At 41.3% G+C, this 25602-nt stretch overlaps 1 protein-coding gene across 5 annotated transcripts in view; it reads left to right on the top strand.

The window, feature by feature from the left end:
* The window catches only part of RNF144B (ring finger protein 144B), an 86620-nt gene extending 61542 nt beyond the window's left edge, over nucleotides 1–25078 (top strand). For all 5 annotated transcript variants that reach the window (XM_068674749.1, XM_068674748.1, XM_068674751.1 and 2 more), the window contains 5 exons: nucleotides 7489–7549; nucleotides 14432–14636; nucleotides 15778–15922; nucleotides 17815–17904; nucleotides 18099–25078. In XM_068674749.1, the coding sequence (XP_068530850.1) occupies nucleotides 7489–7549; nucleotides 14432–14636; nucleotides 15778–15922; nucleotides 17815–17904; nucleotides 18099–18239 (642 nt within the window). In that variant the 3' untranslated portion in view covers nucleotides 18240–25078. The remainder of the gene's footprint in view (nucleotides 1–7488; nucleotides 7550–14431; nucleotides 14637–15777; nucleotides 15923–17814; nucleotides 17905–18098) is intronic.
* Nucleotides 25079–25602: the final 524 nt, after the last annotated feature.

The following is a 25602-nucleotide window of genomic DNA, read 5'->3' as shown; positions in this document are numbered from 1 at the left end:
TGGCTCATTCAGCGCATTCTCTTAGCGTTTGTGTGCAGGAACAATGTCAAGGAGAATCAGACCTCCATCCGGAACTAAAGAAAAGCAGGTTATTTATCTTCTGGCTTTCCTTAACCCCTGTTTATACAGATGACATAACTGTGCTAGAGGTGTGTAATTGTATTCAAATGCAATCTTGCCATTTCTCACAAATTCTTTGTGTGTAGTTATTTTCTGCTGGGGAGAAAGGAGTAAACTCAATATTAACTCTGTATTAAGAAGTAAACTCAATTCCATTCATTATGGAATGGGATTTTCCTCCAAGCAAGCATGTGAGAGATGGACTCACTGGGAGGCAAGTTTTGACTGAAAATGAGGGACCTCCTTTGTTCCACTGACACTGGCAACTGTACTCCTCCTCTCTGCTCTGCACAGGGCTGGGAAGATGGCATGCATTGAGGGGATCACCTCTAACCAGGGAAGGAGTGCAGCCGAGTTGCAGTGGCTCTGATTGCATAAGGGAAAGCAGATATAAAACACCTCACACAGAACTGGAGAGAGTTACCAAGAATTACATTTCTCCCCCAAAAAATCATGATCTCCTCTCCAGCATGAATTTGAACAGTGCTTATCTGAATTAGGGTCTGGGAGTTGCAATTATTATTATTTTTATGCTGTGCTGGGATATGGTGGAGCTTTTCTTTGGCTGAATCCAGCCGTTGTGGAAAGAAGTTAGCTGTTTCCTGTCCTCTTTTCTTCTGCATAGATGCAGAGAAGGTGTAGCGCTGCCCCTCCCACCTGTAGCACCAGACTGAAGACAAATAACATTTATTGAAATGCTGTTTTAAAAGAAAATTAGCAAATGGCAGGAAGAATTCTGCACTGTTAAATTAGGGTTACGATGCTATAGGAACTGTAAGGACGTATTTCCCATTAGTAAGCAGAAGGGCACTGGAGGGCATGTATTAATGGACCATTAACTTAATCCTTGTGTGCTTTTTGGGGCTAAAGGCAGAATGACTAAACAGCCCAAGATGTGCATTAGTGTCTGGTGGATGAATGAATATTCTGACACTCCCTCTTGGTGATGCACTTAAAACACAAACCCTCTGCTTGAAAAGCAGACAAGCTCCCAACCTCGTTAAAATGAACTGCTTGTGTATTTTACCAAATACTTATTTTTTTAATGAAAAAATTTGACTCATTTTTTTAATGAAAAAAATAAGTCAAACAAAACATGAACAATAGAATTAATAGCCTGTCTCTATTAATAATCTGTAGGATTAGTAAATAAACCACAGATTATGTATGAGCACTCTGTATTCTATTTTTCTTTTCTTTTCTATAAAGGCTGTTCCATGTGAAAATGTGGCCTTTAAAAGCTACTATTTAAAAAACAGAACCTTATTCAGATGAGAGAGAATGTCCTTACATATGACTATTGTTTGGCATGGAAGTACTATTTAGCCCTACAGTTTATTCATTACACACTCTGAAACTCCAGGTGTGGAAACATCAGCCTCCTCGCCTCCAGGAGGGCTGGTTGTTTGCTCTCTGGCCTCCAGCAGGAAAATGTTCCTCACCACAACAGTGCCATGAGAAATGTCATACCTCTGGCAACACTTTCTCAACCATTCAGTAGCATCTAACTTAAAGATATTTATGCTTGTGCATTTAAAAATTTGTCTTCTGGTAAACATTCAATAAAATATGCGTATAGACTTTTTCATGTTTTTATTTATATTTTTATTTTTTTCTGAAAATTATGTGTTACCTCTCCTGGGGGGAAAAATACATCGATCCTTTTTTGGCATCAGGATTTTGAAATAGTGTATTTTTCAGGTCATGTCCATTTCAGACCCTGCTGTAACTAATGTTTAGCAGGCACAGTTAGAGTTTGGAGAAAAAAGCAGCAGTTCAAACTGTCTTTCTCATGAATGTGGTGTTAAATAGGTTCCTCTACTTTGGGCTAAATTGAGTCTAATTACGTTAGCTAGCACAGTTGTCTTGTTTGCTTTTTAAATGCCTTTTGCCCTAGCCTGCACAAGGGAGATAAGGTGAACTTAGACATAATTTGAAGTGAAGAAAAGCCTTGCCATTGACTTCGGTGCATTTTGGATTGGGTCCTGTTCAATAGGAAACCTGAACAATTAATAATAAAGCTTATAAGTAACTTAAGGTATGTAACATTTATGAAAGTTCATCTACTTCCCTCTGTCAAGGTCTTTATTCAAGGTGTGTAACATTTCTTCAGTACTTACCAGTGACCTACTTGTCTTCTCTGTGAAGAAAGTATGTTTTGTCTTCTCAGTAAAACCCCTCAGTGTTACTGCTGTTCAGTACTAAATTATTAGAGCCTTTTCACTGCTCTGGACTCGATTCTGACACGTGTGCTTCTTGTGTTGCTTTTGGCAGTGGGGAGGGCAAAAACTCAGGTTAACATTGTAAATGTGTGATAGAATTTCTTCCTATATTTGTCATGAAGAAATTAGCAAGTCTGAATAGTAGGCATCTGTCTCTAAATATTTCATTGGTGTTTGGGGAGTAAACTGCTTATTCACAGAGCACAGGAGATGTTGGGAGTTAAGGCTTAACTTAGGTGAGCTAGAACATTGTGTCTCTCTGGACCTCAGAAAGAAAATGTTACAGGTTTTGTATTCTTAAAAAAATTAACATAGGTAATGGGAACTAGAAAATTGTACCTTTCAGTACAAATCTGTTTTCTGCCCCCCCCCCTTTTTTGTTTTTACATTAACAAAAGCTAGTTGAAACTGGTACTTTCCCTGCTTGTTTTTGGTTTTGACAAGCAGTGTACTTGAATAGAAGGAACTGTTCCACTACAGTGCATGAAATCAAGTCTAAGCCTAGATCATATCTTGACCTGTTACATCAAGATATCAGCTGCTTTAAGTGTAGCTTGTTTTAAAACAGAAATAAATGGATGTTAGCGATGAGAAGGCAATGTTTTTGGCTACAGGCTCTGTTTCAAATAGCTGGTTACACAGAAAAGGAAAGTTTAAAAGCCATCTCATTAAACAAGATGTTTGTCCTTTCGCACTCTAATAGTACAATAAACAAAAACGCTTTGGATTTGTTCCTGGTAGCAGAAGGTAGAAGGAACATCTTATGCTAATGCAGCTCTCTTCAACTGTGCAGACTTCTCCCGTCTAGAATATTCCTGTCTCTCTTGGGGATTTGCTCCATTGATTTAATTGGAACAGTTAATATCCCTAACCTAAATAGAGGGTAATTTATTATGATTCGAAATGGTTTTACGTGGTGCAAATGCAATCAGCAGTGTAAGCTGTGAATCGGGGTAAGTCTCAAGTGCATATAAGGACTTCCAATGTAGTACTCGCTTGGATGATTTCTAGGGGCTTGTGCTGTGCTGTTTCTAATGTCTGCATTGTTCTGAAGCTTGTAGAGCTGATGCCAACGAGGCACAGTGATGTATGTAATCTGATTTGAATTACAGTTGTGCAGGGAGCACTAAGAGAGAGCATCATCTGGGCTTTCCTTTTGCCTCTGGAATTCAGCAAGAAGTTTCCCTTTGCACTCCATGCGGTTTCTGCTTATTGCCCCCTCCGTCTGTGTAAATACCTGATCTGCACCAGTGCTAACCTGGCAGAGGGTTGTGAGCACTTTGCAAAGAGCTGATGAAATGGGACAGTGACCCAGATCTTTGAATTCTTTACTGTGTTGTATTCCATACATAGCTGAGCAAAAAGCCCTCGGGGAGTTGTTTTAAAATACTGGTTTTATTTTTAATTTGAAAATTGGTTTACATTTTGCTAGGGGCAGATTGCAATGGCAAAATGGGGAGGAAGGTGGGAACATGTTGCAGGCCAACCTACTTTTTTCAGGGTCAAAATTTAAAAAGTTCTTGTTATTTACTTGTTCTTAAATCTGAGGGAAGTAAATGCGAGTCTTTTGTGTGTGTGTGTGTGTGTGTGATTAAATAAGGGAAGAGCTCCCTGATAGAGAAAACTAATACGTTAATGTTTCGTGATTAAACTACTGAGCATAACAAAGCACAGCCCAACTTAAAACTGCTTTGCAGTGCTTGCAAAATCAGGCACTGGCTCTGCGAGTGGGACTTCAGCAGAGCCGGGCAGTGCAACCCTTTGCTGTTGGTGCTGCCAGTGCAGGACCTCTGCTTGTTGTGTCTGCTGAAGAGAGAAAGGCAGAAGGACTTGTGCTGATGAACTTTCCTCTCCAGGCCGTATCAAGACTTGATTCATATGGGTGTGAAAGGAAGTAAGGCCTATTCAGTTCTCCTGATTGCCTCCTTGCATCTCCTTTGAAAGCCTGAGAATAGGTGGAGCAGTGATTTTCCCTTTCCACTGTGGTGGCCAGTGTTTAAAAACAGGGGAGTTGTTCTTCCTTGGCTCCTGGTTACTGCACTGCCCAAGTTACAAGGAACAGTCTGCCCCTGTGTAAACTGAACTCAATTATTTCCAACTCTTTCATTTTCCTTCCTTTGCTCTTTTGTCTCGCATAGCAATAGCACCCCCGGTTATTGTACCACAGTGGGCAATCTTTTGGGACACTTGGCAAGGCTCCTGCTGGAGCCTTTTGTGGTAGCGAGCTTTCAAAAAAAAATTTTTTTTTCTATGGATTTTTTTACTTCAGGTGAAAGCTGCTGTTCTTAGTGAGACCTGCCAGTATTCATGTGCTCTACGACAAGAGTACTTTAAATGAAGTAGTTGCCTGTGATGCATAGAAAACCAGAAAACTTACTTCAACTCCTACCAGTCTGATAAGTCTCAAATCAATGTCTTTTCACAAGAGGAGAGTCCTAGATTCTCATTTTGTTCAGAGGTTTTTATTGTAACCTTAACCTGGTGTTTTTTTAAAAAAAAGAAAAAACACCTAAAACTTGTCCCGTAGCATTTCTTGTTGCACTGAATAATTGAACAATTTCTTACCCTAGAGTAAGGAATGTCTTGCTTTCTGGCATGCTTGTGCTCTTTCTCTTTTGGCCCTTTGCCACCTGCCGTGTTGCCAGTTCGCTTCCTCCCCAGGTCTCCATCCTGTGCCGAACCCATGGGTGTGTGCAGTCGGGCAGGACAGGGATGTTTGGGATGGGCTCCCAGATGGGGCTAAAAAAATTGCGTGGTGATGAGCATTTAGACTCTGATGCCAGGTAGGAGGAGATAAGCACCTCATTGCCCAACCATGCTGTCCAAAAGCTGTCTTACCATTGAGCATAAATGAAATTAGCAGCAGAAGGGACAGGCTGCATGCACCCAGAGCTGTGTGCAGGGTGCCGGACCTGGGCTGTGAAGAGGCTGCAAAGGAGGAAGAGCAGGGCTGGAGGAAGCCAGTGGGGAAGTCTGGCACGGTGAGCTCAGGTTTTCAATAGAAGAAAGGGATGCTTTCAGCACCGACTCTGCTGCCAATTGAAATCTGCGATAAAACTCCTTACTCTGCTCCCACTGTCATCAAAAAGGCCGATTTTTAATACATGGGAAATTCTGGGCTCAATAGAGCTGCTCTTGAAAAATGGTTTGTTAAAAGCAAGAGCAGGCACAAAAAGGCCTCAGACAACGACACAGTTCATTCAAGTGGCTCTTACCCTTACAGCATTGAGACTCGCTGTTTTAATTTAGTCATAATGAAGTAAAATTTAAAGTAGTTGCCAATGCTCACCCAGCTAGAGAAAAGCAGATGACTCTCTTTGTTTTCCGAACTCTGTTTAGATTTTAAGCTGCCCTGGGGAGACTGGGCAATACTGAAATGATGTCTTGTGGGTTTTGTGTAATTCTGTTGGTTGGCTTCATTCTTTGCTGAAGCTGCTGAACTTCACTCTTTTTGACTCTTTTGATTAAGTTGTTATTTGTTTTCCAAGAGTGTTTCAGCTAACTTCTGATCAACAGGTGAAGAGTTTTCCAGGAAGCTCGCTGTGTTACGGTCATCCTAAAGTATTGTGTGCTCCATGAAAGTACTTTCATATTAAAAATACTTTACACCCTGAATTCAGAAGCTGAATGAGGACAGTACTTTAACCACAGAACTGATTCACTAGATTATGAGTATGCTTTGTAAAGATTTGTCAGTGTTTCCCAGTTAGCTGAAAAATCCTTTGATTTCTTCAATTATAAGCACCTTTAAGTCTTTCAAGCACCTTCAAACACATCTGGACAACAGTGGCATTGTTTTTTGTATGACGTTGGTTTAGCTCAAAAATTGATCCAAAAATCTGCTTCAAAATGCAATTTTAATTTCATTTGATTTGAGATCTTAATAAAGTAATTTGTTGTCTTCCAAATGGATATATTCTCTGCTACCATTTTTTCCAACTGCAAAAGCAGAGGTATTTACAACACGAGGTTGAATATATATTGAATTTTTCTGTTGTTGTATTTCTTCTCATGAGTGCTTTGCAACACAACCCAGAAGGACAGCAAGGGCCAACTTCTACTCCAATGAGAGCAAAATTTTGCCTTTACAGTAATCTGAAGGTCCAAGGTGGGCTCCTGGATATAAGGGCTGAGAACACCTTCATTTCAAAGCTGTCAGTTCTGTGTTGTCTCACAGGGCTTCGAATGATCAGGTCTTATACTAGTATTAGTCCAGGTTTATTTTTAGGAAAAGAGTAAGTCTTTTCGGTAGGCATAGAAATTTTTTCAGTGCTGATCTGATCTATGCTCTGCAATGTTATGAATGGATCAAATAAGAGAATTATTGCATATTTTAAATTCAACAAACATTTGGCTTCTCAACTATCTGACAAGTTTCATTTGAACCCCTCCTTACACTGTATGCAGGTTTGGTTATTAGTTTTAAATACTTGGTTATTTTACATGGACTGGAGAGCAGAGCATTTATCCATTTAGGCTAAGTTAGCTTAATTATGGTAATACCCAAAATGTATTGACAAAGCCTGATCGTCTATGCCAACTAGATTGTTAACTTCAGTTCCCGGTGGGCTTGTGCATGTCTAAGGCAAATTCCAATAGCAGTGGCATTAACCATCTTAGTCCAGAAAAACAAAAAAAAAGGAAGAATAATGCATTTCTTACATGAATAAAAAATGGAAACCAGACTGGCTTATTTGTTCCCGAGAGCTAACTGGCTCCTACCATAAAGACTGGGAGACATGAATGAGCAATCGTTTGTTTGGACTGTATTCTTGTGCATGAACAACAGACTTCAGTTTCCAGGCTTGGCTAGCTGTCACCCTTCATTACATTAAACAAACATGAAATAAAACAAAGAGGTTGAAGTAAATACAGAACCCCAAAAGAAGGCTTTCCTCTGCATGGTAAGAAGGACTTGGGCTGAACTACTCTGCCGTGTGGTCGAAATAGGAGAGACCAGGAACTACTTTAAACTTTGGAGAAGGAAGTCTAGGTATGGAGAAATGCGGTGGTGAACAGTATGCAGAAAAAGAAGGTGGATTTGAAAGCTGGCTTAGGAGAGCAGACAAGTAGAGCAGGGTGCTTATTAAATTTTCTCAAGTCTTTAATTGTTCCTAATGATTTTTCTGTTTGTCTCTCATTTCAGATTGCCTGTTTGGTGCCTGTTGACCAGTTTCAGTTATACAAGAGGCTGAAGTTTGAACGCGGTATGAGCCCTTTTGGTTTCTATTACCTCAATTTTTAAAGTGTCAGTAGAGGCAGCAATATTACATATTGCAGAGCACTCTGCCTTAAGACAAAGCGTGCTGGGTGAGTTGAGGAAGAGATGGAGAAGATGTCATTGTTTTGAAATATACATCCATAAGGATCTTCAAAACTTATAGGAGATACTGACCCTGCTGTCTGATAGAAACTTCTGCAAGCATCCCTAGAAGAGAGTTTTTCTCACGGAGAAGCCTTGTGTGTATTCTTCCAGTATATTTTTTTTTCCTGTGTGTATTCTTCTAGTATATTTATTTTTTTTTCCTGAGGGATAATTGGACCCCTCATTACTGAGTAAGGCATAGTAGTAAGGAAGCTTGAAACTGAAGATCTTACTGGTGCCAAGCCTTGGTATGTCAGAGGTCAGCATTCTTCTTCAGGAGATGATTCCTTGCCAAGGCTGAAGAAGACACTTGATAGTCAGAAAGATGAGATCCCATGCTGATTTTGAAGACTGACACCAACTTGAAAGCCCAGCTGGAAGTTGTAGTATTTGTCAAAGAATTTGCATTGTGGTAGCTTGCAGAGTAGGGTATCTGGGACTGATCAGCTCTAACTATGTCTTCAAGCTTTCCTCTGAAGTCTGTATTTGTGCTCTGCTTTATATGCGTGCTTAGATGCAGAGGAATTGGGAATAAGAATGAAAATGCAGAGGTTCATAAAAGTTAGGTTTATTAATGCACTTAAAAAATGGTCAGATAGAAGAATATATGGGTTTTTACTGAATCTCATCTGGACTGAAGTTCAGTGAGATGACCATGAAGTGCAAAACCAACAAAATCAGTACACCCAAGTCTGCCCCCAAGGTCATGGGCGGATGCAGATTGTAGCTGTGGTTTGCAGGTACTCAGGACAAAGAAAACAAAAAAATCTCAAACTCAGCTTTCATTTTTGATTTCTTTCTCCTATTCTACCTTCTTCTTGTTTACCCTTAATTCCTTAGGAAGTCCCTCTAGTTCATAACCCAAGCAGTGGCTTGTCTACAGTCCTAGAAAGTAGAAATCAGTAGAAATCAGTAGAAAGTAGAAATCAGTTTGTTAAATAACATATTAAGGGGTTAAGAAAGTGAGGCATTCTTGCAATACATTAATCTCTTTTACATAAAACCTTTTTTTAACTGAAGACTGTGAAACTAATGATTTCCTGGTATCTCTTCCTCTACAAGTAGCCAAAGCTGAACTCATGATCTTTTGTCCAACTCCCTGTTACTTTTTTTTTTACTGCCTCCCACTCACAGAAACCTGGAACTTGTCTATTTTTTAAGTCCTCCTTCCCTTTTCCTTCTTGCCTAAGTCTTGCAAATCCTCCTCCACCTCCACTGCGTTTTTTCATGATGTTTTTAGATCTGTCCTTTCTCCTCTATGATAAGTAAAGCTGGCATCCAAGCAGCAGGCTTAAACTGAGACTTTTGACCTCGTGTGCCCCAGCAATAAAGTGAACTTACCGAAGCCTGGGAACACAACCTGCTAACTCAAGTGGTATCCTGGACACCAGCACTAATCCCACACCCAGCCAGGACCTTTTGCCTGCCCCAGGGTTAGCATTGCCCCCTAAGGCTGACCTTTCCACGCTTACCAGTTGAACCTGGCTTGTGGGCCTCTACTGGCTCAAGCTCTCTTCTCAGACCTGACCAAAGCCCAGCAATGCTCCCCTGCCCAGACCAGCAGCAATGCCGGCTTGATGGTCCTTTTGTGAGTCTAGCAATAAACCTTGATGATGGCAGCTGCTGGGTCCAATTTCTGAGCAGGTATCTGCTCAGAGACTCCTGACGAATGAGATCTGATGCACAGCTTGTGCCTCTGTCAGCATAAGCGCAACCCAGCCCTTTCCAAACCTCGTGCTACACAAAGTCCAGGCTGCAACTGCCTCGCTCTTGCCTCTCCCACAGACTCCTGCCAACCACAACCACTGCATAGCCTCACGATCTATTTTCACACCAGCCCTAAGGCAAACTCAGCTGCAGCTCCTTGACCTAACAGCAAATGTAGTCCATCAGTCTTTGCGTTCAGACATCGGTCTTTCCCTAAAAACACGTGAACTCCAGCCAGGATGCAGCTCAATGGCCAGAGCCGATGTCAGCCAAGCCAAGTACACCTTCAGAGGGCCACGGAGTCATTGGAGTTATGTAATGACAGAGAATACCTCAAAGAACTGAAATACAGTGTAATAGTTTCATTGCTGTAGTCAGCCTTTCAGGTTCATTTAAAAATGAAGAAAAACTTTACATATGAAATATTTTGAGCTCCTTTTTCTTCCCAGTTCTCAGTTCTTTCCTTCATATCAGGCACTAGGGGAAGGCTAGCTGGAGTTAGCTAGGGTTGTTTTTTGCTGCATGGTAAGGGAAAGAAAGAGAAAGCAATGTGTTTTCCAGATGTTGCTGTCTGAAGTGTGCTGTCCTCTTTTCCACATTTGCAAATACAATAGGCCAAATTCTGATTCTTAAAATAGGCAGGTACTAGACGGTCCTTCGTTACTTTTGTTCTGATCAACAAAACCCAATATTCAAACGCTCCCACTTGCTGTATTTAGACCCTTCTGCTCTCTGCTGTATTCTGTTGAGATATGGGCTGTCTGTCCTCCGTCTTGCTTCGGTTTCCCCTTTGCTTTACTAGAAATGCTGGACATAAGTAACCAGCTGCATGGGCAAGTCTTTCTGCTCCTACTTTGTAGTCTTTTCTCAACAGTCTTCAAGTGATTGCGAAAGCCAGTGCTTCTCATCCTTACAGATATTTTTTGTTAAGAGATTAATTTTGAGAAAAATTTTGAAGACATGAAGAACTTAGACCTCCAAAAGCTGTTTTCTCCATCTTTGCTAGCTGTTTTAATACAATGTATTTCCTCTCTATTACCTTATTTCTAAGAAATTGGACAGATAATATTGAGTTAAAAGGCTGTGAGAAGTAACTGGCATACAATTTAATGTCTATATGCAATTGCATATAATGAAAAGCACTGAAAATATTCAATCCTCTTGTGTTCTTTGTGTTCTTAATATGCAAATGTTTCCAGGCTTTAAACCAAGCTTTCCTACATCTATAACTTAGCAGGACCTAGTCACAGGGCTTCTGTGCAATCTGTCTTAATAGAAGAAACAGGAATTGATGTATGTCTGCTTAGGATGGGGTTGTTGTGGCCATCAGAAATAACAAAATAGTGGGATAGGATGTGGTTAGGACACAGGCAGTGTATTTCTGTTTCTCTGACAGTTGCCCAATTGGCCTAGTGAAAGATGGTGAGAACCTCCTTTTTCTGCCTGACTGAAAAGCAGTGCATTAATATATAGGTGTTCCTAATGTTTTGTGGAGGGTACAGGGCCACCTTTTTTGTAGGTACCTCTTCTAAGCCAGAAATTCTTCATTCTTCAGAGTGCTGCATTCCCCCTGCTTGCATCCCACATCTCACCTGCTTGCTTGTGTGTTTTGTGAAAACTGGCCAGATCCCTGCCTGTTACTGGCACGGTCTGGGGAAGCTTTCCTCCTGAGAGTGGAATGAGCGTGGCTGAACTGGCTGTGGGGAAGCAGGGAAAAGGCTCAAGAGAGAAATAGCCCTAACCAAAAGATTGAACATCATCAGAGTAAAATGATAGCCTCTTTCCTTTTTTTTTTTGGCTACTCCTTTTTTATTTTTATTTTTTACTGTTTTCACTTGTACTCCATGGTAAAGCAAACAGTATGAGACAGCATGGATTGCAAAACACCATCTGTAGGTTCTTTGTAAAATGGAGGAAGTGGGAGAGGAGGGAGTTTCATTTTATGCATCACATCTTACTGCAAAAAAACTTGTAAAAATCAATAAGACTTACAACCCTTTGCCCAGTGGATGTCAAAACCAGACATCCTGTCTTTCATCCAAAACAAGGATAGGAGAATCTAGGTTTCCAAAGTTAAGCATGCTATCTGCATTTTTTTTCTCATTTTAGCTGCTGTTTATCAATAGAAAACGTGTGGAACCTACTGTGGGAAGACTTAAATGCAATAGTCAATAATAGGGCATGGTCTTACCCAGCTCAGAGCATCATCTCTGAAGGAAGCTACAGAAATAATGATTTCTCAGCCAGGATGCTATTTAAAAATGCTTGGATGGCTTGTCCACCCGTCTCTTTCTTCTCCCCACAAAACAGCTACAAACTGTCTTTTTTCTGGCTTTTATTCAATTAAAGCAAAATGTTTGTTTGCTTTTGGTGGTAGCGGAAGCATGTGTAAGATAATAAGGGGAAAGAAGGGAACTAGATTCATGAAATGGCTGGAAAAGAAGGTAGATGGTACAGGTGTCTGGCACTGCCTAAATTATAGATTGAAGCCTTTGCTATGGATGCGGAAAGTCTCCCCATCTGTCAGAGTCCTCTGACACAGATTAATATATTACCTGCAGTTGCAATAACTACATGGAGGGATGGAAAACAGGTGAACGTAGCAAAGCCCCTGACAGTCTCCCGTATGACAGTGACCAATATGCCTACTTTAAATATGTGAGACTACGTGCTAGTCTTTGTTGAAAGAGGTTCAAATGCGTGTCTCTTGAGTTCCTTGCCTGGTAGTCAGCTCATGGCTCAGGTGAGTATCATCCCTGCCACTACTGAAGTAGCATCAATGGAAACTGAAAGCCAAACACAGGACTGTGTGATAGCCTGACCCAATGGACACCTTCAGAAAGGAAAGGGGCTCAGCTTGTCTTGAGCAGTGGAGTTGAATGAAACTCTGTCCTACGTGCTTGCTCTCAAATATTAAATAGAAAAAAGGTGTTAGTGGTTACTCCTCTGCTGGTGGCTTTGCTAACACGATCATTAAAAAGTGGCTTTTTCTCTAAGTATCTGTCAAGAATCACCCTGAATGCGTGAATAGTTTTAGGATAAACCAAGTTGTATTTTGGTGTGAGTTTACTTTTCACCCCAAAAGACATTTCCAAAACTAGTAGGAAACTCTTAGCTACCAGTGGATTATGCTGAAGTTAGTTTGTTTTAGTCAGGCAGGGAGGTTGCCCAAAGCCCCATCCAACCTGGTCTTAACCTCCAGGGATGGGGCATCCACAGCTTCTCTGGACAACTTGCTCCAGTGCCTCACCAACCTCTGAGTAAAGAGTTTCTTCCTTATATCTAATCTAAACCTACCCTCTTCTAGTTTAAAGCCATTCTCCCTTGTCCTGTCACTGCACTCCCTGACAAAGAGTCCCTCCCCAGCTTTCCTGTAGGCCCCCTTTAGGTACTGAAGGCCGCTGTAAGGTCTCCCTGGAGCCTTCTCTTCTCCAGGCTGAACAGTGCGAACTCCCTCAGCCTGTCTTCATAGAAGAGGTGCTCCAGCCCCTTGATCATCTTTGTGACCCTCCTCTGGACTTGTTCTAATATGTCCATGTCCTTCTTGTGTTGGGGTCCCCAGATCTGAATGCAGTGCTCAGGCTGGGGTCTCACTAGAATAGAGGGGGAGAATCACCTCCCTCAGCACCCCCAGGTCCTTCTCCTCAGGGCTGCTCTCAATCCATTCTCTGCCCAGCCTGTATTTGAGTTTGGGATTGCCCCAACCCAGGTGCAGGATCTTGCACTTGGCCTTCCTGAACTTCATGTGGTTCACACAGGCCACCTGTGAAGAAGCTGGAAGTTTTCAAGCCGAACACAGATGTTTGGCAAACTGGAAAAGAACTCAGTTTCTAAAGTACATTAGGTTATGAAGGTTGTGGGATGTCTTCCCCAGGCGTTGATGCACGTGGACTTTTATCTATTTACTGCTTATGTTTTATTTTTCTACTGTTTATGTATCTACTGTTTTACTTCTTTGAACACAATTCTAGTTGTATGGTTTCTAGTTTCTAGATGTCTGGATGCTGAATTGATACTATTGTTTATCATGCTGGCTGGAGCATCTGCTAGATATCCATCCACCAGCCCCCTGCAATGTGGGCTACCAGCAACCTCCTGCAAAGGAGCAATGCAGACAGCAGTGTGCATAGCAGGAAATGCCTTCAACTGTTTCAGCAAAATTTGCCAGAGAACATATGTCAGGGGCCCTTGTGTGGCCTTTTGTTTGCTTTTACCTGCTGGAAATAGAGATGAACTCTGTAATGGCTTTTGAGATCTCACAGTCAGGGATTTCCACGCTTTACTGAGGCATCCCTCCAACCATTTTCATTCGTGGTCCCAGAGAGCTCCCAGGGAGGGAGGAGATGCAGGGTGGGAGTGTTTGGCTGGGCTGCATTGACTCGAGCAGTGTAAAGTGTCCACACAGTGGACAACCCTAATAGTGGATGTGATTCATCTGGGTTTCTGCTGCAAGTCCAAAGTCCTCAGATAAAGGTTGGGGAGCAAGAGAAAGAATCAACATTTATCATTTGCTACCGTGTGCCACTCGTGACCTTACATTAACTATTGTTATAATTGGACACCTGACAAACGCTCATCATATAATAAGGTGAATATTAATCACCTGAAAGTGCGTGGGGGAAATAAGGCACAGAAAATGACTTGATGTTAATTTAATGACAGTTCTCCTGCTATTTACATGAGAGATGTGACATGGTTTCCACATGTGAAAGACAAAATGGTACTTGCTTCTCAGAAAGCATTAGTTGTCTTCATCTTTTGTACCCTCCTATGAAGGCAAATAATATGTCCCTTGTAGTGTGTTGCTGTTATCGTGATGCTTCCAGTGCAGCTGCTGTTGCAGAATACCATTTCAGACCTGCCTGAAGAAAAATAGGCCCAAAAGCCGGGGGCACAGGTGCAGAGGGCCTCAACTTCCCCATGCCCATGCAGAACTGGGTCTTGCATACCTAGACGTGTCACTGGAATGAGAAGGGGACCATATGACCGGTTTATTTCTGCCTCTGTTGTGTTTCAGAAGTCCACTTGGACCCCGAGAGAACATGGTGCCCTGCGGCTGACTGCCAGACAGTGTGCTACATTGGGCCGAGCGAGCCAGGAGTGCCGGTGCCGGTGGAGTGTCCGGCTTGCCACCTGACGTTCTGCTCCTCTTGCAAGGAGACGTGGCACCCACAGCGCCTGTGCCCAGAAAACCAAACTACTCTGGTACCAACTGAGCAGGGGTAAGAGGGGAAGCCACAGGAGCTGTGTGATCTTTTAGCTCGTTTTGGCATGAAGTGCTTGCTCTGTGTCTAACATCAGTTTCATGGAACTGCTTCCATCTGGTTTCTTAGGCCCATCTCTGCTGGTGTTCCTTAAATATAATTCCAATCTAATGATTACTTTAAATTATACATATTCTTTTTAAAAAGATTCTTAATGTTATTTGGGTTCTTACCAAATTTTGGGATGCCACTGACTTCTGAAAGGTGAAATCCACCGGGGCTCTCACTCCTCCTAAAGGCCTTGTTTTCATGCTAGAATTATAACGTGTACCTATACAAAACATCCTGTACATTAACATTCTGGGGTCCAAACTTTGCTTGTACTGTGATTAAGGAATTACCTCTGCTTTATATTTACAGAATTACTACATAGAAAAATCTTAACTTCTATGAAGAGTGGGTGTGCAGTGTCCCATTTCGTGGGAGAAATATGATTTATGTTAATTTTACATAGGTGCAAACAACCTACAGGTCAGGTTGCATAAGGCATCAATCTACAGAAGTAAAACACTTATTTGCTTAGATTATATAATGTCTGTGGCCATCCGTCTTTGTCTTCTGCATCAGATAAACTTCAGTCGTGTATGCTTTGCTTTTTGTAAGAAATTAAAGACTTAAAACCTGAAGATTCTGCTTGCTAGAGACTTCATCAGATATGAGTTGCCAAAGATGTCTCACCATAATTTCTCTCACCCAGGTTTGATCCTTGGCTTTGGTGGAGTTTAAGTTATTCTGTTTAGGCAAGGACAATGCCATGAGTTGCATAACCCAGTTCTGTTAATGCATTGTGAAAGCACTCTTACCAAGTGCTGATATTTAATGCTGTAGGTGATATGTTGGTGGGTCTAGTCAGTGTTGGCTTTATTTAGCATAAAAGACCAAGAGAATAGCCTTTCAGTTTTACATGATATAAAATCCTTCACTTATTACTGCTTATACTTTGGTGTATTCTGAATATAATAAGCCTCACGCATTAAGTGCATTAAGACAATAACGTTAGATGCTCTGAATAGTAAGTACAATACACATTAGGCAGTGAATCTGAATATCACCTATAATTATATTTACATGCGATTCTAATGTTTCCCTACTCTTCTAGATCACTTATTGGAACAGAGACAGAGGCACCAATTAAGCAGTGCCCAGTTTGTCGGATCTACATTGAGAGGAACGAGGGCTGTGCCCAGATGATGTGCAAGAACTGCAAACACACATTTTGCTGGTACTGTCTACAGAACCTGGATGTAAGTGCTGTAAGATAAAGGGTAACCGGGGGCTGAGGTTAGTCTGAGGCCCCATAGAAGCTTCCCAACAACTCCTTGATGTTCTAGTGAATCTCTTGGCTCATTTCAGGTTGTAACTTAGAAGCATAGAATGCTTTGGGTTGGAAAGGACCTTAAAGATCATCTAATTCCAACCCCCATGCCATGGGCAGGGACCCCTTCCACTAGTCAAAGGAACTTCATTCACTTCATTATTTTCTTCTTACTAATAAAAGTACTGCTTTTATTTATATCAACATCCTTCTTCCATAAAGGATTATAGCCATATCCAGAGGTCCCACGGTAGCTCTTTGAGGGAACTGGGACAGATTGGTTACTTTCTGGAGGTCCATTATAGCACTGCCTTTCACTGATTCCCTCTTCCCATGCAGAAGCCCAAAATGGTTTGTTTGAGAGTCAGGGAAATAAGTTTCTTGTGCCTGCTCCAACTGCCAGGATCACAGCCTGTCCAAAAAATGGTATGGTACTGGGTGAAGGCAGTTGTTTCGTAGGAGGGTGCATTAAGAGCTCTTATAAACTTGGTCTTCTTTACTAGTCCATCTCAAGTGCTGTGTTGCTGAAGAGAATGATTAGTTAGTAGGCTTGAGGGTAAAAGTGTTGCGTTATCAACATGGGTTATGAAATGCAGGTGGCTAATCTCAAGTGATACCAACTAGTCTCAACTTTTGTGGACCTTAAGTTTTGTAGTAGGATTAAGAGTACGAGAAGTAATGTACTCGTGCATATGACTGCTTCCTTTTTTGGCATAGTCATTAATAACGACGGTGAGAATTTGAAAATAACTTCACCAGCACTTGAAATAAAATATCCAAAGATGCACGACTTTTCTTCTTTTTTTTTTGTACTCATCAGCTAGCAAACAATGAGACTTCCTCATTCTTCAGCCTTCCTTTTTTCAGAATGCGTAGCAAGTTTCACTTAATGTTATGTCCCAGTTTTGGAGGCAGGAGTGAGCTTTTTCGACATCAGACTTATGGCTTGCCTCAGAGTACATACGGTACACAATGAATGCTTAAAACTTTGCTGAACTGGAAGTCTATCAGATTCTCCCTTTCTGCAGACATGTCCTTATGAAGTTTTAGTCTGTTCAAGAGGACAAAGGAAAAAGAAACCATAGCTGTCTGATTCAAATGTTGTTTTTCTGAATGAGCAGGGTTAAAGGAAATCCAGATTTGGTTGTAGCTAATACCTGCACAGCTGAAGAGTAAGGCTGAAGAATGAAAGAGGAAGCAGCATTAGGTCACAGCACAGCTGGCAAGGGTAGAGTAATGTGGAGCATTAGTCATTTTCTAAATTAAAAATGGATAATTTAGTAATATTGGGAAAAACAAAAAGAAATGGTGATTTCTATTTTTTATAAAAACAAAAAGAAACAGAGATTTCCTTTTTTATTTTTCTTTATTTTTCTTTATTTTCGATTTTCCTGTTAAGCCTAGGAAGAAAAATGACCTGAAGGGACAGCAGAACGGAAGGTAGAAGTACCTCAGGAAGATGATACCTGACATGGCTAACTTTCAGAAATGTCTTGATTACAGGCCCCTTTAGCATCACCAAATTACAGACTAGGTAATTTTGTCAAAAATGCAGTGCAGATAATATAGTTGTCCAAAGCTTTTTAAAAGCGGGGGAGGGAAGATGCTGTACAATAGTTTGGATCCCAAATACACTACACTTTTTGGAACTGCAAGAAGTTTTTCTAGATAATTATTTGGAAGGTAGGTGGATTTCCCTGCCAGCAGCAGGTAATTTTACAGCAGTGTCAGGGAAGTTGTATTTCCAGTCCAGTCTTGAACATGTCCCTGCGTGTCCCCATACTGTAACCTTCTCTTACAGCTTCTTCTTTTGTTTTTCAGAACGACATCTTCTTAAGACATTACGACAAAGGCCCTTGCAGAAACAAGCTAGGCCACTCACGTGCTTCGGTGATGTGGAACAGGACGCAGGTGTGTTTCTAGCCAGCTGAGCAGAGCAATCATGCATGTGTTAAGCAGAGATTTTACCCTTCAGTGAAGGACCAAGATGATTATTCTCATGCTTTCAACTATTTTTGTGGCTTACTCCATGCTTGTGCATGCACACATATATTTTATTTTCCACATTAGCTAAATATATATTTTTTCCCTACTATGTCTTTCAGGTTGTAGGGATCCTCGTTGGACTAGGTATCATAGCATTGGTGACCTCTCCCTTGCTGCTTGTGGCATCTCCATGCATCATCTGCTGCATTTGCAAATCTTGCCGAAGCAAAAAGAAAAAACACAGTCTGCCAGCAACCTAACTCTGTGTCTGTTTGAGCCTCTGTACAGCATATGTTTGTGAGAAAGCACAATGGTTGTATTTTGGTGCCATACCTACCAAATAATGCTCCCTTTTTTTTTTTGCCAATTCTTGGGATAAGTGCCTATTCTCTACAGGCTACTCTATCACTTACAAGTTGCAGTGTGGAAAAAATCTAGATAATAGTGCAGTACATATGGTATAGGTTTTTTGCTTTCTAAAAGAAAAACAGGACGCCGATCGGTAGTTCATACCCTTACGTATGAGCCAGCTCTTGAGATTGCTAGAAGATTGCCATCTTCCATCAGCTGCATGAATTGATCCTGCAGTATCATTCTGCCTTTGCAGACCCAACTGTTACTGTCATGCTTTCTGTTGGTTCTTGGTGACTGTCGGATTTCTCAGAAAGTTTTGGGTATTTTATAACAGGGAGAGGGAAAAGCTTGATAAGGGTCTTCTGCCTGCTAGCTTGTGTCCCATTAGAAGTAAAAAACTGTTAAGAAAATATATTGACAGTTTCCTGTCAACTGGCTGCCATGGCATTTCTTTCAGCATTGAAATCAATGGGATTCATACTACTGATCGATCTCAATTCCAGAAGTAAAAAACAACAAAACTATTTGTAAGACAGAGCTCTCTCTTAAGAGACTGGACTAGCTTGGGAAAGTAGGTGCTTATTTCAGATCAAACGTGATGTACCTACCTTGAAATACAAGGACTAAGCATATTTCCCTGCTCTTGGGCATGCCTTCTGTCAGTAACACGTGTGTAGTAAAGTCACCAGGAATCTGGTGTTTTAGGAAAGGCTCCTATGTTGTGCAGTACTGGGATCTTGGCTGTGTGTTTATACAGTGACCTCATGTGTGGATATACTGAGTACATAATGCACAATTTATTTTCCAGGCAGTCAGTATATTTTTTCAGCAGTTTACATGGGGTAGCAGCAAGAACCCTGTAAAATGCTACTCAGAACAGGTTAAACCAAGACCCTCTCTTGAATGTTACGGACCTGCTGAAGTGAATACTTGAGAAATGCTGTGTAAATGTAGGCTCCATCCATTGGTGAATAATTCTTCTTTCCCACTCGAGGTTAACAAACTTTGTTACTGATCATTTTTAGTTACTCTCAATATGAAAGCCTGTCATTTAATACACCCTTCATTTTCATTTGGTGCCTCACCATTAAACTGATATAGACCCTGGTATCAGTTACACCTGTATAAATTCACTGAAACCTCCCTGAAGAGCTGGAGTTACTTCAGGCTCACCCAGGAGAAGCTGAGTTCAGACTCTGCTCTGTGCATTTGTTTCCTTAATGACTGGTGATCCTCAAAACCCTGGCCAGCTTTTGTTCTGGACTTGCGGTGCATTTTATATCTGTGGGAACTGATACGAGTTTGCACTATTTAATCAGTTTTAATTCCAACCCCCTTGCAGTAAGGGCTGCAAGTTTTAAATGGGATGCTCAACATGAGCATCATGTCAAGCTTTTCCTCCTCAGTCCTACCCTCCTCCATGCACGCAATTTGAAGCACCAGAAGAATGCTGCAAAGAACGTTTTTTCTGTTGCGTTTGGCTGAGCCTCAGGAACTTTGCCTTCTTGGCAGCCATAAATGTGACCTTTTTTGTTTAACTTCCCCCTCTGTTGACTGTAACAGAAGTGGTAGATTTTCTTATTTTAAGAAAGCGTAGTCTGTTGAGCAGACTAGCAGGGACAAAGGCCTTAAATGATGTTGTCTGTTTTACTTTTTAATCGATTTCTCTTACAAATGCTATCTGACTTCGCTACTAGTCGTGACTGGAGGGCAGGCAGCGCTCGCCGATTTGAAAGGCTGTATTTATTCTCCATCCACGGCTTCTAAGGGAAGCAGAAAGGTAGTCAGTACATTTTAAATGCAGAGTGCAATGCAGACAACTACAATTTATAATAAGTAGAGAATGTTTTCTGTATGCGTTTTCTTTCACAGCAGTAATGGTTGTGCTTGGGGGCACTTGTGACAGATCAAGGTATCTAGCCCTCGGCTTTATACTATTTTTCTACCTACATTTTTATGGCCCTACTGCCATTTCCAGCTTATTGAGGAACTTGCAGTTGAGAGTCTTACTTTAAGGAAGCCTCAAGGACAAAGATACAGGAGCTGTATGGTCTCTTTAACCATAACCAGCAAGTAATAATACCCTTTGCATGTTAAACTTCTTTTTTTTTTTTCTCTTCATGTTTTGTGGTCTTCAGTACACCTTCTGCTGGCCCAATTTCTTTCTTTGTCACCTTCCTCTTTCATTTATAGTTTTTTCTAAAATGCGCAATGGAATGAAGGTGTCTCGTGGTGTCTGAAAACAAATCCCACATTGTTTAGTTCTTTAAATGCTGTCTGAAGTTAATGTAGCTCTCTCCAGAAAATAGCAATTTGTTTCAGTGGTTTGAAGGATAATGTTTTATAAAAGCAGTGCATGCGTGCATAGCTACAAACTCTGTGAAAGCAACACTTTTCTGTCTGTTTTTATTAACTTCTCAGTTTGAGTGCAGCGTAACTTCTTTCAAAGACTAATATCTATGGAGCAGAAGGAAGATGTGCCGTTTCTGTGCGCACTTTGTATTGCTTGTGCCAGTTTAGGTGTCCGGTGGGTGTACCAGAAGCAGTAGAAGTTTAGTACCTGGATGTTTGGGCAACCTAAGAGCCAGAATGCCAATCCAGGCATTTAAGGAGCCTGTGTGCCCAGATATTAGCTGGGGGTCTTTGCCCAAAAGCTGGATAAAGAAGCATGAACTACAGGCACTCCTTCCTTTGGCTGTGTAGATGCAGCAATTAGATCAAGAAGGAAGCTCCAGAACTACTTTAGAGCTTAAACTCGAAATCTTAGGAGGATTAACTTATTTAGATGCCTGAGCATGTGCTTGAACTAGACTGTGACCTGGCCAGCTCATAAGGATGCACTAACTCTGCTGGGTAGAGCTGTACCTGTGCTGAAGTGCCAGGAGCAGTAGGGTACTGTTGCCTTGTTTTCCAGCAGGCAACTATTTTGCCCCAACTGGTCATAGGCACGGGGTTTCCAAAGAACCATTTTAGCAAGAGTGTTTTTACAGGGTTTACTTATTATTATTATTTTTTTTTAAAGCAACAACAACACACTCAACTTTATAAGAAATTTATTGCAAGCATGGCAAGTGCCATGCAAAATACGAACAGAAATTAGGGAGGAAAAACAAACAAACAAACAAAACCAGAATGGGACTCTGGCTGCTTTTGACTCTTCTAAATCAATGTAGTTGTAAGTCCACCCTCTTGAACTCCATCTATGTGATGTGGTGCATGTTAGTATCAGCCTTCATCCTCACCACTCTCACCATCCATCCTTGTTCTCTGTTGGCATGTGGCTGGTGTCCAGGAAGCACCCAGGGGAGAATTCCAGGCTTTGGCAGGGTTGGGTGCTGCGCAGGAGCTGGGGTGTGTGGCACATGTACAACCCTCCCAGGCTCTGTTACCACTTCTCCCTGTGGCCTTTAACCACTGAGACAAACTTTGCTTTTTTTGGCTATTAATGTTAGATTGACAGTGTCTACAGATGACTCCTTTGGAGAACAAAAGTCACAACTGTCTATTCCCTGAGTCAGAGGCGTTCAGCCCTTCAGAATATTGGGCTATGGATGTCTAAAGATCCAGTCCTAAAAGTCTAGGAAGTGATGGAAATTTGGATTTTTACTGCAGCTGGCCACAAATCTCCGTGGCCACATACCTCACTGTAATTTCTCTGCAGTCATGGCAGCCGTGTCGAATACAGCTTGGGATCCAACTCTGCATCTCTTGTCCTTGTGTTACAATAAGGGTGGGAGTACCTGCCTCCAAAACCACTTGTCAATAAGTAAATATCTCTCATGCTAGAGCATAAGTACTCTGCAGTATTTATCGTAGAACTACGGGAGATGGTCAAGGTGGCCTTTCAGTAACTGGTTATTTTTTAATGGCACATGGGGTTACTTATCTCAAAGGAAGGCACTAAGGGTTACAGTAACTGATGTTTCCGCAGTGCTTTAATGATGCTAAATGCTACGTATGGTTGTCTGTCCAGTGACATAGCAGAAAATAAAGTCCAAAGAGAAGTTTAAAATGTACATATTTTTTTACTTGAATAAACTTAAGAGAAACTGGATATTATCTTCATATTTGCTTGAAGATATGCAAGTGGACAGAAATCAACTGTGTTTCCACAACAGGAAAATGAAACCAGCTTTTGACTGCTCTCTTCTCTGGTACCACAGCAGGTGGTTGTGTTGCAGTCCCTTCCACTTTAGAAATTTGAAATCTGTTTTTCACTGTAATCTCTGTCAGTCATTCTTTTCTTTTCTAATACAAAATCCTTTTAAGATCGTGCTTTTCATCCCCTGTCTCAGGCCAAAGATTTCTAGAGTGAAATTAGTAGATTTCTTTATATGAGGATAAAAACCTTCCAACAATTTTCTCAGAGCTTTTATTAAGAAATGTGATACTTAGATAATGACCAAAGATAGAAATTTCAAACTTGGCTTGTTTAGAAAAACTCATTGATACTTAAGAAGTTGTCTTGGAATCTCTAAATAAGGACTGCTTTGTTAGAGCCCAACAGCTTTTTGAGTTTCACAAGGGATATGCTTCTACTGTTGAGCAGACTTTTTGGAAATATACTGGGGAAAAAAAAAAACAAAAACTTACATACATGTTTTCATTTTAAACATCAAAAAAGATTCTTTTGTAGATCTCCATATTTTAGGGATTCCACCCCCCTGGAAGCTTTCTTGGATATACTTATATGTAAGATAATTTAAGAAATTTGATAAAACAGTTTTAACAGAGTGTTCTAGTTATAGACAGTCAAGTAAGACTTGTAAGCTAGTAAGACATCTCCCTCATGTGTAAGTACGTAGTATCAGGCCCTAATTTATATGGCTAGCAATAAAGATGTGAAAATGTACTTCTGAAATAATAAGAGTTGATTCTTCTGCAGTCTGCCAGAAGGTCAGCTTACTGCTATGATTATGAAGAACTTCAGTCTAATATTTATTTGTCCTCTGGTTAGTAATGTAGTGAGAGAGTAATGGTTTTTGCAGAACAAGAAGCCCAAAGGTCTGTTTTGTGTCACTACACTCAGTTTCTCAGAACCAATGCATTTTTATAATTTATAATTTATATAATTCATATATAATTTATATTTTGTAATTATACCAATTTTGAATTTATCATGCGATACATTTATTTTTAATTGCATTCATATGGGAAACCTTTCCTCTTCTACTTACTGTGGAGAAAGTTGTTGTGTTCCAGGCAGGGTAAATTCCTATGGTTCGGTGCAGTCCACAGCAAATGTTTTGAACTGTTTTTTCAGTTACATCAGAGTGTTTTGTTATGATCCCTAAAGTTAGTTCTTTGAATCAAGCAAATTCCTATTGTTAGGGAAGGTAATTTCCTAGTAACGAATTTTATTGACCATCACAATCTGGGCTATTCAAGATGATGGTGGCTGACAAGGTCCACCACCTTTTTAGAGGACATGACATCATTCTTTCCCCTTCTTTTTCCCCTTCTGCCTAAGAGGCTTTTTCCGTTCCTAGCTGAAAATTAAAGACTTAAATAATTTGTTTGTGCCTTCTGGATATTCAAACAGAAGCAACAGCTTCTGGTGGCCACATGCCAAGAGATCATGGACATGTCGAATGTATGATGCTACAAGGTGTGTGCAATGAGTTAGTTACATTTCAGGAAGGTGCCTGGGCTCTTACAGCTTGCTGGGACACATGCATTAGATGTGGTGCACAAGGGCTTGGTCTGAGAGGCTTCACAAACGCTGCCAGCTGTAGGGCACGTGTGGTGTGAAGCCCATGGGTTACTGCAATCATGATGCCAGGTCACTGTGTGCGTGTGTCTCCCAGAGTTTCATCAGGGCCACCATCTCTAGCTTGCCCGTAACTATATACCTGACCCCCAAACTCCCCAAATGCCACAGCAAACCTCCGTTCCTTCAGTTTTCCAGGCTCTGCTACTGGTCTGTCTCAGAGAAACCGCAGTTCAGATGAGTTAGTTGGAGTTGGCCTGGTGTAGGTGTGCATTTTGCCTAATACCCATGACGAGCAGCAGAGCTGCTATATACCCTGACAATAAGAGCATCACAGGTGCCAAGTGTCACCCTGTGAGAACTCCGAATTACCACAGTGTCACATATTTCTGGGGAAAAGTTCATAAGCTCTTGCTGCTGGGAAGTCTCCTGGCTGGACATGCCGCGCTGCTTTCCAGTGCGTCGGCGTTTGAAACGAAGCCTGGGTTTGACAGGAGCAGGACACAGGACACTTCATTGCTGTGCTGGGTGGGTGGCATGGAAAGGAATGGTTTTGTCTCGACAGCAGGAAGCAAATTCCTCTTCAGAGGGCCAGCCCTTCCTGTTCAGGGGGACTGGCCTTCTGCACTGTGCTGCACAAGGGTGAGCTCCTCTTCAGCGTCTAGATGTCGTTTCCCTGGTACCCGTTTAAGCTTATGTTTTGTTCATCTGGGTTTCTTCTTTTCCTCCAGGTAATACACTTTCTTCACCACTTTTATCCTGGTGAAGGGCGAAAAGGGTTTGATCTTTGTAAGATTTGTTAAAATATTTTTGTGTTTATAAGACAGCTGACGTATAAAGAAATAAGTGCTTTTGTAAAATTTTGGTTGTATGATTCAGCATTTAAATATTTTACAGATGCAATTTTTTGCACTCTCTCTGCGTACATTCATAAAAGTATATATTTATTTTCCGTCTTTGAGATTTACTTCATTTTTTTCTTCTGATGTTACAAAATGCAGTATGTGCAACATTAAAAAAATTAGTGAAAAGACATTGATCTCATTTTGTTGTCTGTCTTTATAAAGATTAACATTTGGTTCAAAAATATGGGAATAAATCAAATAAATCTGGGGTGCTCATAGAAGTTTTGAGAATAAACAAGGATAGATCAGTATCGACTCTTACCTGCTTTCTAAAATGTAAATGGCGTTAAGCTGTAAGCAGTGCCTCCCCTGGGCTCCTTAACAGCCTTTGAGATTTGTGTAAATCCATTTACAGAGAGTGGGGCAAGCTCTAGCTTAGCTCCTGTGTGCTGCTGCGGCGTTTCTCTTTTCTCTCTGCAGGTGGGGTGCGGGATTACTGTAAACCTGGCCCCTTGCATGTGCTGGTGTGGACCACGACCTGGGGCATACCAGGAGCAGACAGAGCTACCTGCGAGTGGGGGACCCACGGAAGCTGCAGTAGGGAAAGCCTGCTGCTTCCAAGCCTCCCTCCTCATCCATTGCTCCCTCAACCCTGCCTGTCCTTGCAGCAAATTCGGGCCTCATGGTCTGTGTTGCCAAAAGACATAATGAACC

The sequence above is a fragment of the Anas acuta genome, chromosome 2, assembly GCF_963932015.1.
Source record: "Anas acuta chromosome 2, bAnaAcu1.1, whole genome shotgun sequence".
Taxonomy (NCBI): domain Eukaryota; kingdom Metazoa; phylum Chordata; class Aves; order Anseriformes; family Anatidae; genus Anas; species Anas acuta.
This window is presented reverse-complemented; position numbering and strand designations above follow the sequence as displayed.